Source organism: Electrophorus electricus, chromosome 7 (assembly GCF_041902795.1).
Source record: "Electrophorus electricus isolate QZ-2024a chromosome 7, ASM4190279v1, whole genome shotgun sequence".
In the NCBI taxonomy this organism is placed as follows: domain Eukaryota; kingdom Metazoa; phylum Chordata; class Actinopteri; order Gymnotiformes; family Gymnotidae; genus Electrophorus; species Electrophorus electricus.
In genome coordinates, this window is record NC_137503.1 from 17,400,441 (window position 1) to 17,412,500 (window position 12,060).

Consider the following 12,060-nt stretch of genomic DNA (forward strand, 5'->3'; position numbering starts at 1 on the left):
CTTCTGGAAACAAAATGTCACCTCCGCTTTAACAGTCCTACTGCATTCTGTGTCACCTGCTATGTTTTAGAGCAATGGTTGATGAGAACTTTCCACCTTATGGGGAGCCAACTTCATATCAACTCATCCCAGTGATGCCTCCAAATGTAAATGCCCTACAAAGGAAGATGTGTGAGCAGGAGGATTGCAGACACAAGCTCTCTTCCCAATGGAAATGGAATTTTAAAACATTAAACAATTACAAATGTACACCATACATAACAAAATAATCTAAATCCAACACAAACTAATCCTACAACATCCAACAATATAAATTAAAAGTTTTTCATTACTGTTAATTGCTTTGCTGGGCATCAAATGCTCTTTACCAAAATGGCAATGATGTAACTATAGTTACATATAGCTACTATACATATACATATACATATAGTTACTATAACTATTAGGTTGGCTAGCTTCTGTACAAAGGACAAAATACTCTATAAACACCAACATTCTCGACAAACATACTCCAACATCAAATACTTATATTGAATTATTTTGAACAAATAAGTGAACTTAGAACAACTTTGGAACAGTATTCCCACCTTAAAAGGCAAATGTGGAAGCAGGATGTTCGCTTACACAAGCTCTCTTCCCAATGTGCATTTAATGAAAGAAGGGAAAAAGCTGGTCTCTCTCCTTACTGCATTATACTCTCATTACTGGCAATTTCATGTATTGCAATTCAGGAACTACTGGCATTGTTCGAGAACATATCCACAATATAAACCCACTGTAAATATTCCCTTCATTCTTTGTGACAGCTCACATATAAAGTGTTCATATAATCAAAAGGTGATACCTTACACTATCTCATTTACAAGCAAACATATTCATGCATGTGAGTGGCAGTGCTTTTGTGAGGGTGTAGCGAGTGGTGGTGCAGTGAAGAGGATGTAGTGAGTGGAGAGGGTGCAGCAAGTGGTTGTTTTGGCACAGCAGAAATGGGACAAATCACTAAATGCCTTTCCAAATCCAACTGCCTTATAACAGTTCTTTTACAGAAAGGGCAGTGATATTGTCCAACAGCCCAACATAGTAGCATGCAGCAATGTATAATATTGTCTGTAAGATATTTTAATTTTAAATATTAATAAAATGCAATTGCATAAAATATTACCAATTTATCCAACTTGCAAAAATCTTCCAATCCCCTATAATAAAACAAACACCTGTAGGTATGAACCAAAACATAAATAGACACAAACAAAAGGCATGAAACAATGCAGTAAATAGTGAACAGAAGATGTTTATTAAAAACAAGACTTTTACCTGCATGTCCTGCCAATGTTGTATGTATTGCAAGAAAGCATTTCTTGCTGGGGAAAGCACTGAATTGTGTAATGTGAAAGGACATTTCCTACAAGCCTACAAAGAACATATTAGAATTTGCAACAACAGTTTGTTAAGTGCAAGATATAATATTTACACAAGAAAATATTAGAGGCTTAAAAATACTGAACAAACTTGCTGTAAACCAAAAATTAATTAACATGTAGGTTTAATGCCAACATAACTTTGAAATCAAAACTTTTTATGTGGACATGCATGTGTCTCAATCCCTGTTAGTAGGCATGGGGACAAACTAAAAAGTAAATGTAAAGTTATATATATCAACAGGTATTGCTTTCTTCCAACATGAACATCTATATTCTACCTGAACACCATTTAAGATGTTAAACATTAAACAATTGCTTATACAAAGAGACAGGGAAGACAAATAACCTTAATGTTAAAGACAATAAATCCAATTTACAATGTTAATTTAAGGACAGCGCTTTACAAGAAATTACAGAAAAAAATAATTTGCAAAACTTAAAAACACTTAAGATTTTTTTTTTCCTTATTGTATTCCAGTTGTGGGCAGTAGTACACTAGCATTTCTGCAACTGAGTGCTGATTGACTGGTGAGTAGGTACTGGAGTAGCAGAAAGGCTAGCATACTACTGCCCTAACCTCCTTTGCTGTAGATAAAAGGAAATATAAAGGTACATTTTCTTTGCTATTTTTTTAGAACAATACATACTTCTACTTTCCAAAATTAAAGGAAGATCCTTGCTAAGTGATGAAACTATTAAATTTTTTGCTGCTTTTAGCTGTTTAGCTCTATTCATTGACGACTCTCTCAGTCACTTTTTGATATAACAGGAGAAACAGCAAGTGGACAGGCTCCTCATAAACTGGCTCTGATTCTGCCCAGCACCTAAACCTTTAGTGGCAGAGTCATTGTCCTTTAGAGCTGTGATGCTCTGATGCTAGCCTGACCTGACTGAAAAACAGTGAAAGTGAAAGTCAAACATATATAGTGTTTTTTACAACACACGTTATCACAAAGCAGCTTTGCAAATGTATGGGTCAACATCCCTAATGAGTGACAGTTGCAAGTATGGCATTAAGGAAAAACCATTAGGAAGACCAAGACTCAAGATCCTCCATTAAGCAGCCCAGCTAATAACCAGTCCATGCTTTATGATGTTATTTTTAGTCCAATTAGCCACTTCGGTGTAGAGCCTCAGTCAGTCCTCTTGGTCTAGGGTGGGTGGGCTGTTTCAGATATGGCAGCATCAGCTCATCTACAGGCAAGACCAGAACATTTTCTTAGCTGCTTTGTCGCCGATGAGCAGGTGTAGTCCAGTGTTGGTATCAACTCTACAGCAGCATGCAAATAAAACTGAAATTGTAGGTTAGATCTGAAAAGATGAACACATGAACAATACATGTACGGTAGATGGCCAGTGATTAGCATGGAAAAACAGGAAGAATAACCCATCATAAATAACACAACACAACACAATAACCCATCACGTAACACAACTATATTTTGGATACAATTTATTTGTTAGCAATAAAAACATATTCCTTACCTCGAAACCGTCAAACTTAAAAAAATATTTCCCCGCACTTAACGGCTCTTGGGTATCTTAAAGCACTTTCTTCTGATGAGCCAGTGAAATACCTACTCTGATGTAAATCAAACATTATGGGCGGAGCACTTTTTTTTCATATAACATTCTTGACTGATTCGCGTTCACGACAGGAAGCTGCGACTCTGGTGTGAGAAGAGGAGCACTTGCCGGTCAAGTCTTCATTTATAAGTAAACCATGAAGATCTGGACATCTGAGCACGTTTTTAAGTGAGTGTTCAATGTGATACGTTTTCCTCCTCAATACCGTATGTTGCGTGACACAGTAATGCAGCGTGTTAGAATGCTAGGGACTAAGCTAAGCTCACTGGCAAGCTAAGTCAGTCAAATGTAGCTTATAGGCAGGCGGCCAGCCAGAACGTTAGTATAACTTAACAATCATTGTCTTGTCTGGGATACTTTAAGAAGGAAGTTTTATTCCTTTCAAAAATATAAATAAATAGCTAATAGCTACGCATATAACTAGGGAGACACTTAGCTAACTATCTAGCTAGCTAGCAATAGCAACTGACTATGGAACCTAAGAACAACTTTTCGACCTTGGTTGCTAAAATACCTAACCTAAATAGCATAGCTAGCGGTTAGCTATCAGGTTAGCTAGAATACGTTGCTAAACAGTTAGCTAGTTAGCACACAAGAAGAGAAATTGATAAAATCCAATAAGATACATAAGTGCTAAGTTCTGACATTAATGTATTGGTCATTCCATCATGATCGGGTGCTCCATGGTCGTCAAACTCGTTTCAATATGTGGTTAGCAGGCCAAAACGTAGCGCTATTTTAAGCGATCTAATGTATTAGCTAGCTGGCTAAGTTAGAGGTGCTGCCTATGGTAATAATTGAAATCTGTGTAAAACCTGAATTGACCTCATTAAACATCCTTTAATTAGCTCATTACCTAAAAACCGGCGACGTAAACGCTGGTGTATTGGTAAGATAGGTTAGCTGCTTAGATAAATTAAAACCGGAAGCTAAAGATGTTATTTGGGATTCGTGTCGTTTATCGCAAATAATTATCTATCTAGGCTTGTATGTTAAGTGACTTGTAAGTGAATTTCTCAGTAAAGCTGACATGTTCTTTTTTCCAAGGTTGAAGGTCAACGATTAGCTTATTCAGCATTCAGCTTTAGCTTATTCAGCATTTTCCTCTCAACCTTCTATATATATATATAATTAATAATAGCCAGTGAACCTAATTTAGCTGGCTAGCTAGCTAAACTAATTTATGCCTTGCGTCGACACAGTTATATTCTGTCGCGTTATAGTTAGCTAGCTGGTACGAATGGTTAGAAATTGTTGGAGTTGAACTCTAGACTCGACCCGCGTGTCCACTGTACACGGTAATGGAGATATAGTTTCAGTACTTGCCTATTGCCTAACTATCTTGTGAGTAAGTGTAACCTTTCCCCTACCTAGTGAACTCTCCCGATTGCGTCACGCGCCACGTGCTTGAGAATTCTGCATCCATAAAAATGATAATGTAGGAAATGGCAGCGCAACCTTTGAAGAGCACAATATAGATGAGACTGCTTTGGTTTTAGCAGACTTTTGTTAGACAATTGAACTAACCCAGAAAAAGCCTTCAGACAATAATGTTTCAATACAGTTAAAACTATTATGTTAGTGAATTACGGGAATTAAACTCATCACATTTGTGTTTCAAACACGTGTCAAAAATGAGTAAGCTGTAAGATGGATAAAATAGAAGCCTTAGATATTTCCTAAAGCCTGTGGCTGGAGATGGCTGAGCTATACACGTTATGCCAGAACCATATCAAGTCTTTCAATACTTGTGAGCTTTTGAGAATTTGAGTGCCATGGTGCCATGTGAAGCTGTTTTACATAGCCACTGCCACATTCCATCCTGTGCTGTGGTCGGTATGTTCATCTGCAGTAGTACTGTGAAACTGACTTTTACAAGCCCACAATTATTGAGGATTTCAAAATTACATGAAATTCACCATGTCTTCATAGCCTTTGCATTTCCCAAAAAAAGTGACAACTTTCTTTTTCTTCATAGTCACCCATGGGAAACTGTGACCAAAGCAGCCATGCAGAAGTACCCAAACCCCATGAATCCCAGTGTTTTTGGTGTCGACGTGCTAAACCGCACCGTGGACCAGCAAGGTCGCCTCCACAGCAAACGCCTGCTTAGCACTGAATGGGGCCTTCCTTCTATTGTCAGATCAGTAAGAGCTCCCTTTTCCTCTTTTTTTGCTGTCTTTTCTCTTTGCTGACAAGTTATACACTTGATTACATATATACAGAGTGCATGACTGAGAGGGTTCTGTTTATAGGCTAGCATTACAAGAGCTCAGTGACACTAATATTTAACTATATTCAGTAATTACTAGACTAGTCTTTATCCTGTGTCAAGATTTGATGTTCCATCTTCTGTGCATCAGTCAGCTTGATCAGATTTTGCAGGCGGCCAAGTTTTTGTCATGGTTGAGAACTTTTGAAACTAGTCTTACAAAACATTCTTCTAACAACATCTTCAAAGGTGTTAACTCATTATAATTTATTATAAGTTTATGTAAGTTAATTTTCTTCTTGTCATTCCTTCATGCAGTTTTATAACACTTTGCCATCTGCTAGCTGACAAGCAACATCCATGCCTGACTAAGTTAGAGGGCATATTTGCTTATATTGTTCATTAGAAGTTTATTATTACTACTTTGTAACCTTTTGTATTACTACTTTGTAATTTTTATACATTTTATATGTAAGGAAAATAAAGAGAATCCCTGAGATAATTGCCCTTTTGATTTAAGGATGTTCACCAAGTAGATATAATTTAGACGAAGCTTGTTTTAGTTCAAATCAAAAATTACTTTGGCTGGGTGACGCACCCAATCTCGTGTGTGTTATTACATTTACAAACTGAAGATACTGAGTTGGGGGAATGACTTGAATGTTGTACTGTATGTTTTGAAGCTTTTAAAATTATTTATTTTTAGTGGTACCAAGCAATAAAAACATGCTGTCCCGTTCACCCATTTGGCACCTAGTTGGCATCTAGTTTCTGGTATTAATTGACTGCAACTATGTTCTCTGCTCTTGTATACATGATACTGACACTCTTCGTGCCAGAGGGTTACCTAAAGGCCTTCTGTCATGTTCACATTCCGACAGTCTCATGTTTGAGGTTTAGTCATTTTGTGCACCACAAACATACACAAATGTTTAGCCATGCATCTTTGAAATCATAAAATCTGTAAACATTGCTCTGTTTTGATCTTCTCAATTTAAATCAACCTTTCATTTGTTTTTAATATGGATTTTTTCTTCTTTATGTGGTTACTGTTAACATGATGATTTCAGTTTGTGATTTCATTTCACAGATAATTGGTAATGCAAGAACATGTACATATGTTCAAGAGCACTCACTTGTGGATCCCAAAGAGAAAACCTTAGAACTCCAGTCTGCAAATGTAAGAGCCACATTTTTCATACCTATCAGGAAAAAAAATCTAGCTACAAGGAAAAAGGGGGGGAAAAAAGCATGCAGCACAGGTCAAGGTTTGGACACACTAATGTTTCTAAACCAAATATAAATGGTGAACACTACATATTGCTTGATATTTATATATATTTTTATATATTTATAAATTGCTGAACTTTAAATGAAGATTTATATAACACATTTATTGTCTGCATTGTCTCTGTTTAAGTAGATTTGCACTGTCTTCACTGTACTTATTTTAAATTAAAAATGTCAACTAAATAAATGTAGCAGGTAATCAAAGATGTAAAAAAGGTAATTAAAAAAGAAAAAAAAAAAACCTCGATGCTTATCTCAAATTGACAATTATTTGGTTGACCACTAGTGGAAATGATGGGTTTGTTATGGAGTTTATTAGGAGTATTAACCAGTTGTTTTTAGTCTAGATTATACCATGAATATTTTAAACCATGACACTCCCACCCAATCCATATATCCATGTTAAACATGATTTTGTATTGTATGTTCACAGATAACATTTACTAACATGGTATCTGTGGATGAAAGACTTATATACAGACCACATCCTGATGACCCAGAAAAGTAAGCCCTCCAATTTGCCTGTTGTCTTCCAGGACATTTTAAGCTTTTCAAATTGACTTACTGAAGACATATTTTAGCATTGTTTTGATATTTCTCTGCTTTAGCAATGTAAGTCTATGCTCCAGACCTGGATTTAGTACTAACAAATATGCTTTTTATGTCAAAGAACCAGTGACTGACCACTGCAGTACAAACTTTAATTGTAACATTGACATACCAGTGCCCAATATTCCAAGTTAATTATTTAACTAACACATCCCTTTTGTCTGTTGTAGCCTCATAATGCAGGGTAGGCATAATTTGCCATGGCTCTAGGTTAACATTTTATTTTTTCAGAAAGATTTATGGACATATTGGCGGTTCCAAATGGAAAATTAAATGTCAGTCAAAATATGAGTTTATGATTTTACAAGATGCTTGATTTGGAGTTTTGGAAGGCATTTTCACAAAACATTTCATATTGTTATTATTAACTAAAATCAGCAAATAATTGGAGACTAACTGGGGGTGGTTGAAAAGAAAAGTCTGAAATGGTTAAGAGATTTTCACACTTTGGAGTATCCAGTAATGTGTTCTAGCTTGCCAATTCACTGCAACTAAAAGCATATTTTCAAAGATCTGTAAAAGCTCTAGGGGCCTGAAGGGTAAACCTATCATTTGCGTGAGTTTGATCATTTTCATTATTTACTGAGAGCGCTGATGTGATGCCCAGTGGCATCTGGCTGGTAAAGCGACTTGTTAAAAAAAAAAAGAGACAAGATCACCAACCCACTTTTTCATGAAGTATACAGTGGTGAGTATTGTAAGGGGTTGTGCTTTGCTATGTCTGTATGTCATACTTTTACTGATTATGTTTTGCATCATAATTCCATTTCATGATCTGCTTTGAACATTACTGATTGTGTTCCATTATATGTCACAGGACTGTGCTGACCCAGGAGGCAATCATCTCTGTGAAGGGAGTTAGTTTGAGTAGCTACCTAGAAGGACTAATGGCAAGCAGCATCTCAACCAATGCAGGAAAGGTGGGAACTCTGCAATGCAGCCCCTGCTCTTTGTTGGGCTTTATGTTAAGTCCATAACAATTGTGCTTACCCAAGAAAAGTTATAGAAATTATAGGGGAAATTATAGATGTTGGTGTTTTTCTCACCTGAAATGACCAAATGAAATCTCACCACAGAGCGACTGCTCTGTGCTGACATTAGGTACTCACTAACCAAGAGCTAAATGTGTGTGCTTATCCCACAATTGACCAATTGAGTTATATAAAATGATGACTTCCATCATTTATTTTACAAACTATACTTACTATCTGTCTGTCTTTATGCATGACTGCAGGGTCGTGAAGCTATGGAGTGGGTTATTAGGCGTCTGAATGCTGAGATTGAAGAACTAACTCTTACAGCAAGAGGCACCATACGGACACCAATGGCTGCAGCAGTTACAGAAAAATGACTTTTCCATGTTTCTGCATTCCTTTTTCTGTTTCATTAGGGATCTTTTTAATGTATTTATTTGCTTTGCTTTGTGTCTTTCCATGCCTTTCCACACCAGCATACGGCCTCCTTCTCTGTGACAGTGTGTTTCTTTCAGCCTTTTTCCCTATTTGAGGAAAAGTATTCTCTCCGACCCCTCCTGTTGTAGCATCTATATTAGATGCACAGTGGGATAGTGAGAGAGTCTTACCATCAACCATATTCCCTTACTGTATGAGGTGTAACTAATGTGTACCTTGGGTGTCAAATCGCATCAGATAGCTGAGCATTTCTTTTCATTCTTTTTTTTTGGGGGGGGGGGGGTAGTTGACATTTGTGCAAACTGTTCATTACTAAAGTGTTTAAAGAATACCTGCATGACTTGTGCAGTACAATGACTAAGTTGGATGTTTTTATGTAATGCACTCTCTAGGTTAAACTGAGGTCAGACATATTATTGTACTGTTAACATGGGTTGTTCTGTTTAATGATGCCTTACAAGCATTCTCACACTTGAATACTGTACTAGGGTTATAATATTCATTATTATAGAATTGTAACAGTTTATAGAAATACAATGAAGGGAACAATTCAATATATATATTTTTTGTTTTATGATGCTAACGTGTTTTCAAAAATAGTACTTATGCCCTAATTATGCTGATTATTGATTGCAATTTCATGTCATAACTGTCTTGAAGGAGGAAGGCAGCATAATGCCATATTTTATTAGAAGGCAATTTTGTGCAGGTATGTGGGGGGGGGGGGGGGGTGTATATAATAGTTATACTTTTTTAAAGGTGTGTTTTTTCTGTAAACATAGATATGGAATTTGAAGTATTTTAGAAGTTAGGATGGTTGTCATGTTTAGTAGAGCATCTTAAAGATTGAGTTGCATAATTCTTGTTAGCTTTAGCATGAGCAAACGCACAATTTACTCTGAACCAGAGAAGCGGGTTCTAACCTTAGGCATTTATTTCCCTATCAGGCCAAACAGTGAAAGAGGAGACCAGAGGTATTGGGGAACAGGGAATGCATACTTGCTCATTGGTTAACCCAAAAAGCCATCTATTTATTTATTTATTTAAACAGCAGTAGCCTTTGTTATTTCATACAGTGATCATTCATAAACCAGTTGAGGTTGGTAACATTTGGAGTGCGGGAGGCTTCTTAAAATGTAAAATGTAGTTTACAATTTTAGTGTTTGCATTTGAATTTACCTCTTGGGGGAGAGATATTGCATTTGATGCTGATCCTAATGATATATCGTTATTACTCATCACCCAGTATTTATGGTAATTAGTTGTTTTATATAAAAAATAAACAGGATTTTCTCTGTGTTGTAAAGTCTTTGCTGAGGTGTAATAATAACTTTTGTATAATAAAGGTCTGTTGCACTCATGTAATAAGTCAATATTATGATGCATGGAGACCTTTTTTCCCCAAAAGCGTGATGATAACAAAGATTATCATTAAATGGTCGAGTAAGCATCACATCGAACACTTGCTCTCTCTTATTTAGGGTGAACTTAACACTGCCATACTTTGCGGAATTGGGGCCCTAGTCTTTCGTTTTGGCTATGGGAAACATTTGTTTACAGGCATTGATGAAATAAAATGGGGAGTATAGACATTTGTGCCTTCTCTCAGTAAATTAGTAGACCTCCAGTACTATTACAAATTAGATGCCATGATTGTTGATATGTTTGGTGGGTGCTTTAAAGAAACGTGGTCACCAAGTTATTTCCCTGTATGCAGCTCAAAAGACAAGTGGGTGTCATGGAATACTAATTTCTGATTACTGATACTGATTCCTAACAGAAATCTGAAATAATATAGGTCTTCGTAAATTTATTAAATTCATATCTGTCAAGCAGATCGAACGACCAGTTCGATCAAAAAAATAAATAAATAAAAAATCCTAAACGATGTATGGTGAATGACTAGGCTTTAGATTATACATTTATGCAGTTTTATGAACTCGTATACTGACTCAGTCATATCTTTTGGAACTTCAACTGTCGTTCCTCTGGTAACGTTGTTGGTGTTACTTTTTCAAGTATAATAGTTTGCATACGTAACGTTAATTTCAAATTAGATACATTGCTAAAAGAAGGTCTACAGTTTTTACCGTTGGCATCCATGTTGAATCCTATTATCAGCGCTCAACCGATGTTGACGTTAACCGTGTACGCGCTTCAGTTAAATTCAGTCTACACAGAGTTGACTGACTTCGATCACTGAAATTTTAACCGGCTGTTCTGGAACCAATAACTATGGGTATGACTTGAGCTCTTTGATTGACAGACTTTACATAATTAAGCAAACAGATAATTTTATCAGTAATGCTTTGCGTGACCCACCTTCAGAGAAATATTGCGGCTATTGCGACTATATGATGCTAACAGGGAGTGACCATAGACTAACCATATACGTAATTTTACTTATCAAATCATATCTTAGAAACATGTATTATAATTCTGAAATTGGCCCTAGATGTGGATGATTTCTTCTTCTTCTTCTTCTTCTTCTTCTTCTTCTTCTTCTTCTTCTTCTTCTTCTTCTTCTTCTTCTTCTTCTTCTTCTTCTTCTTCTTCTTCTTCTTCTTCTCCATAACTGCAATTAATAAGCTGTGGATCAACAGGCCATAGCAAGTGCCTAATTTTATCTGAAAACAATTTTATGGAGAGATGGGCGTTATTTCACATGGACTCAGTTAACATCAATTTCAATGTTGCACTTTTGTTTTCATTTAAAGTATGCAGATAACATGATATGACAGTGAGTGTCCTTCCTGCCTTTCTGAAAGACACACAAAAAAAGTTTTATAGTTTATGTGTGTATACTCATAGCCTGTATATAAGATACAAGTCTATTATATTATATTACTAGAACTCACAACATTAGCTAGCTGCACTTAAATAAAACATGACACATTAACAAATTAACAGTTGATAATTGTTATATTATTTAAGTAATGTTGCATGGAGTTACTGCATTTATGTAACATTCCTATTTGTGGAGTTACCACATTTACTGCATTGTTTTTTTAACATCCAACACAACACACACCAGTGAGAAAAAAACAGACAATCAACACAGTTGTAAACCACAGCCCCCTGGGTGACTGCATTGGGCACAGGGAAAGGGAGAGAGCATAATGCCCAGGACAGAGTACCATCTGTCTCTGGACATGCAAACATACAGTCATTCACACACAGTCACACTACCACCCAATTGATATAACCATGTCTTTGGACTGTAGTTGTAAATCAGGGGTCTCTGGGAATATTTTAATTCACTCCTGTCTGGGAGGAAACCCACACAAGGAGAGCATGGAAACTGAGAGGCCAACATACTAACTAGTAAACTACTGTGCTATTACTTAGTATTTAATGCAGTTAAGTGCTTTGGATAGCAGTTGAACCATTACATCAGATTTTTGTTTTTGTGAAAGCAGTTTTTTTCTGTGTAAAAATTGTGAAATAAGTTGGGTTCTATGTGATAAAGGAGAGATAAATAAAAATGAAAGAATGGGTGGACAAATTACTACTGTCCATATGGGATCGA

At 36.2% G+C, this 12,060-nt stretch overlaps 1 protein-coding gene across 1 annotated transcript; it reads left to right on the forward strand.

Moving 5' to 3' along the window:
• The first annotated feature begins 3,040 nt into the window (after window positions 1-3,040).
• prelid3b (PRELI domain containing 3) lies at window positions 3,041-9,904 on the forward strand. Its single transcript, XM_027010777.3, has 6 exons — window positions 3,041-3,176; window positions 4,987-5,155; window positions 6,311-6,400; window positions 6,944-7,014; window positions 7,937-8,039; window positions 8,354-9,904. The coding sequence occupies exons 1-6, from the start codon at window positions 3,145-3,147 to the stop codon at window positions 8,468-8,470; spliced, it is 582 nt and encodes a 193-aa protein (XP_026866578.1). The 5' UTR covers window positions 3,041-3,144; the 3' UTR covers window positions 8,471-9,904.
• Window positions 9,905-12,060: the final 2,156 nt, after the last annotated feature.

Coding starts and splice junctions, on each gene's coding strand:
- prelid3b (XM_027010777.3), top strand. CDS start 3,145: ATGAAGATCTGGACATCTGAGCACGTTTTTAA. Junction 6,401..6,943: donor TAGAACTCCAGTCTGCAAAT/GTAAGAGCCACA, acceptor GTATGTTCACAG/ATAACATTTACTAACATGGT. Junction 8,040..8,353: donor TCTCAACCAATGCAGGAAAG/GTGGGAACTCTG, acceptor GCATGACTGCAG/GGTCGTGAAGCTATGGAGTG.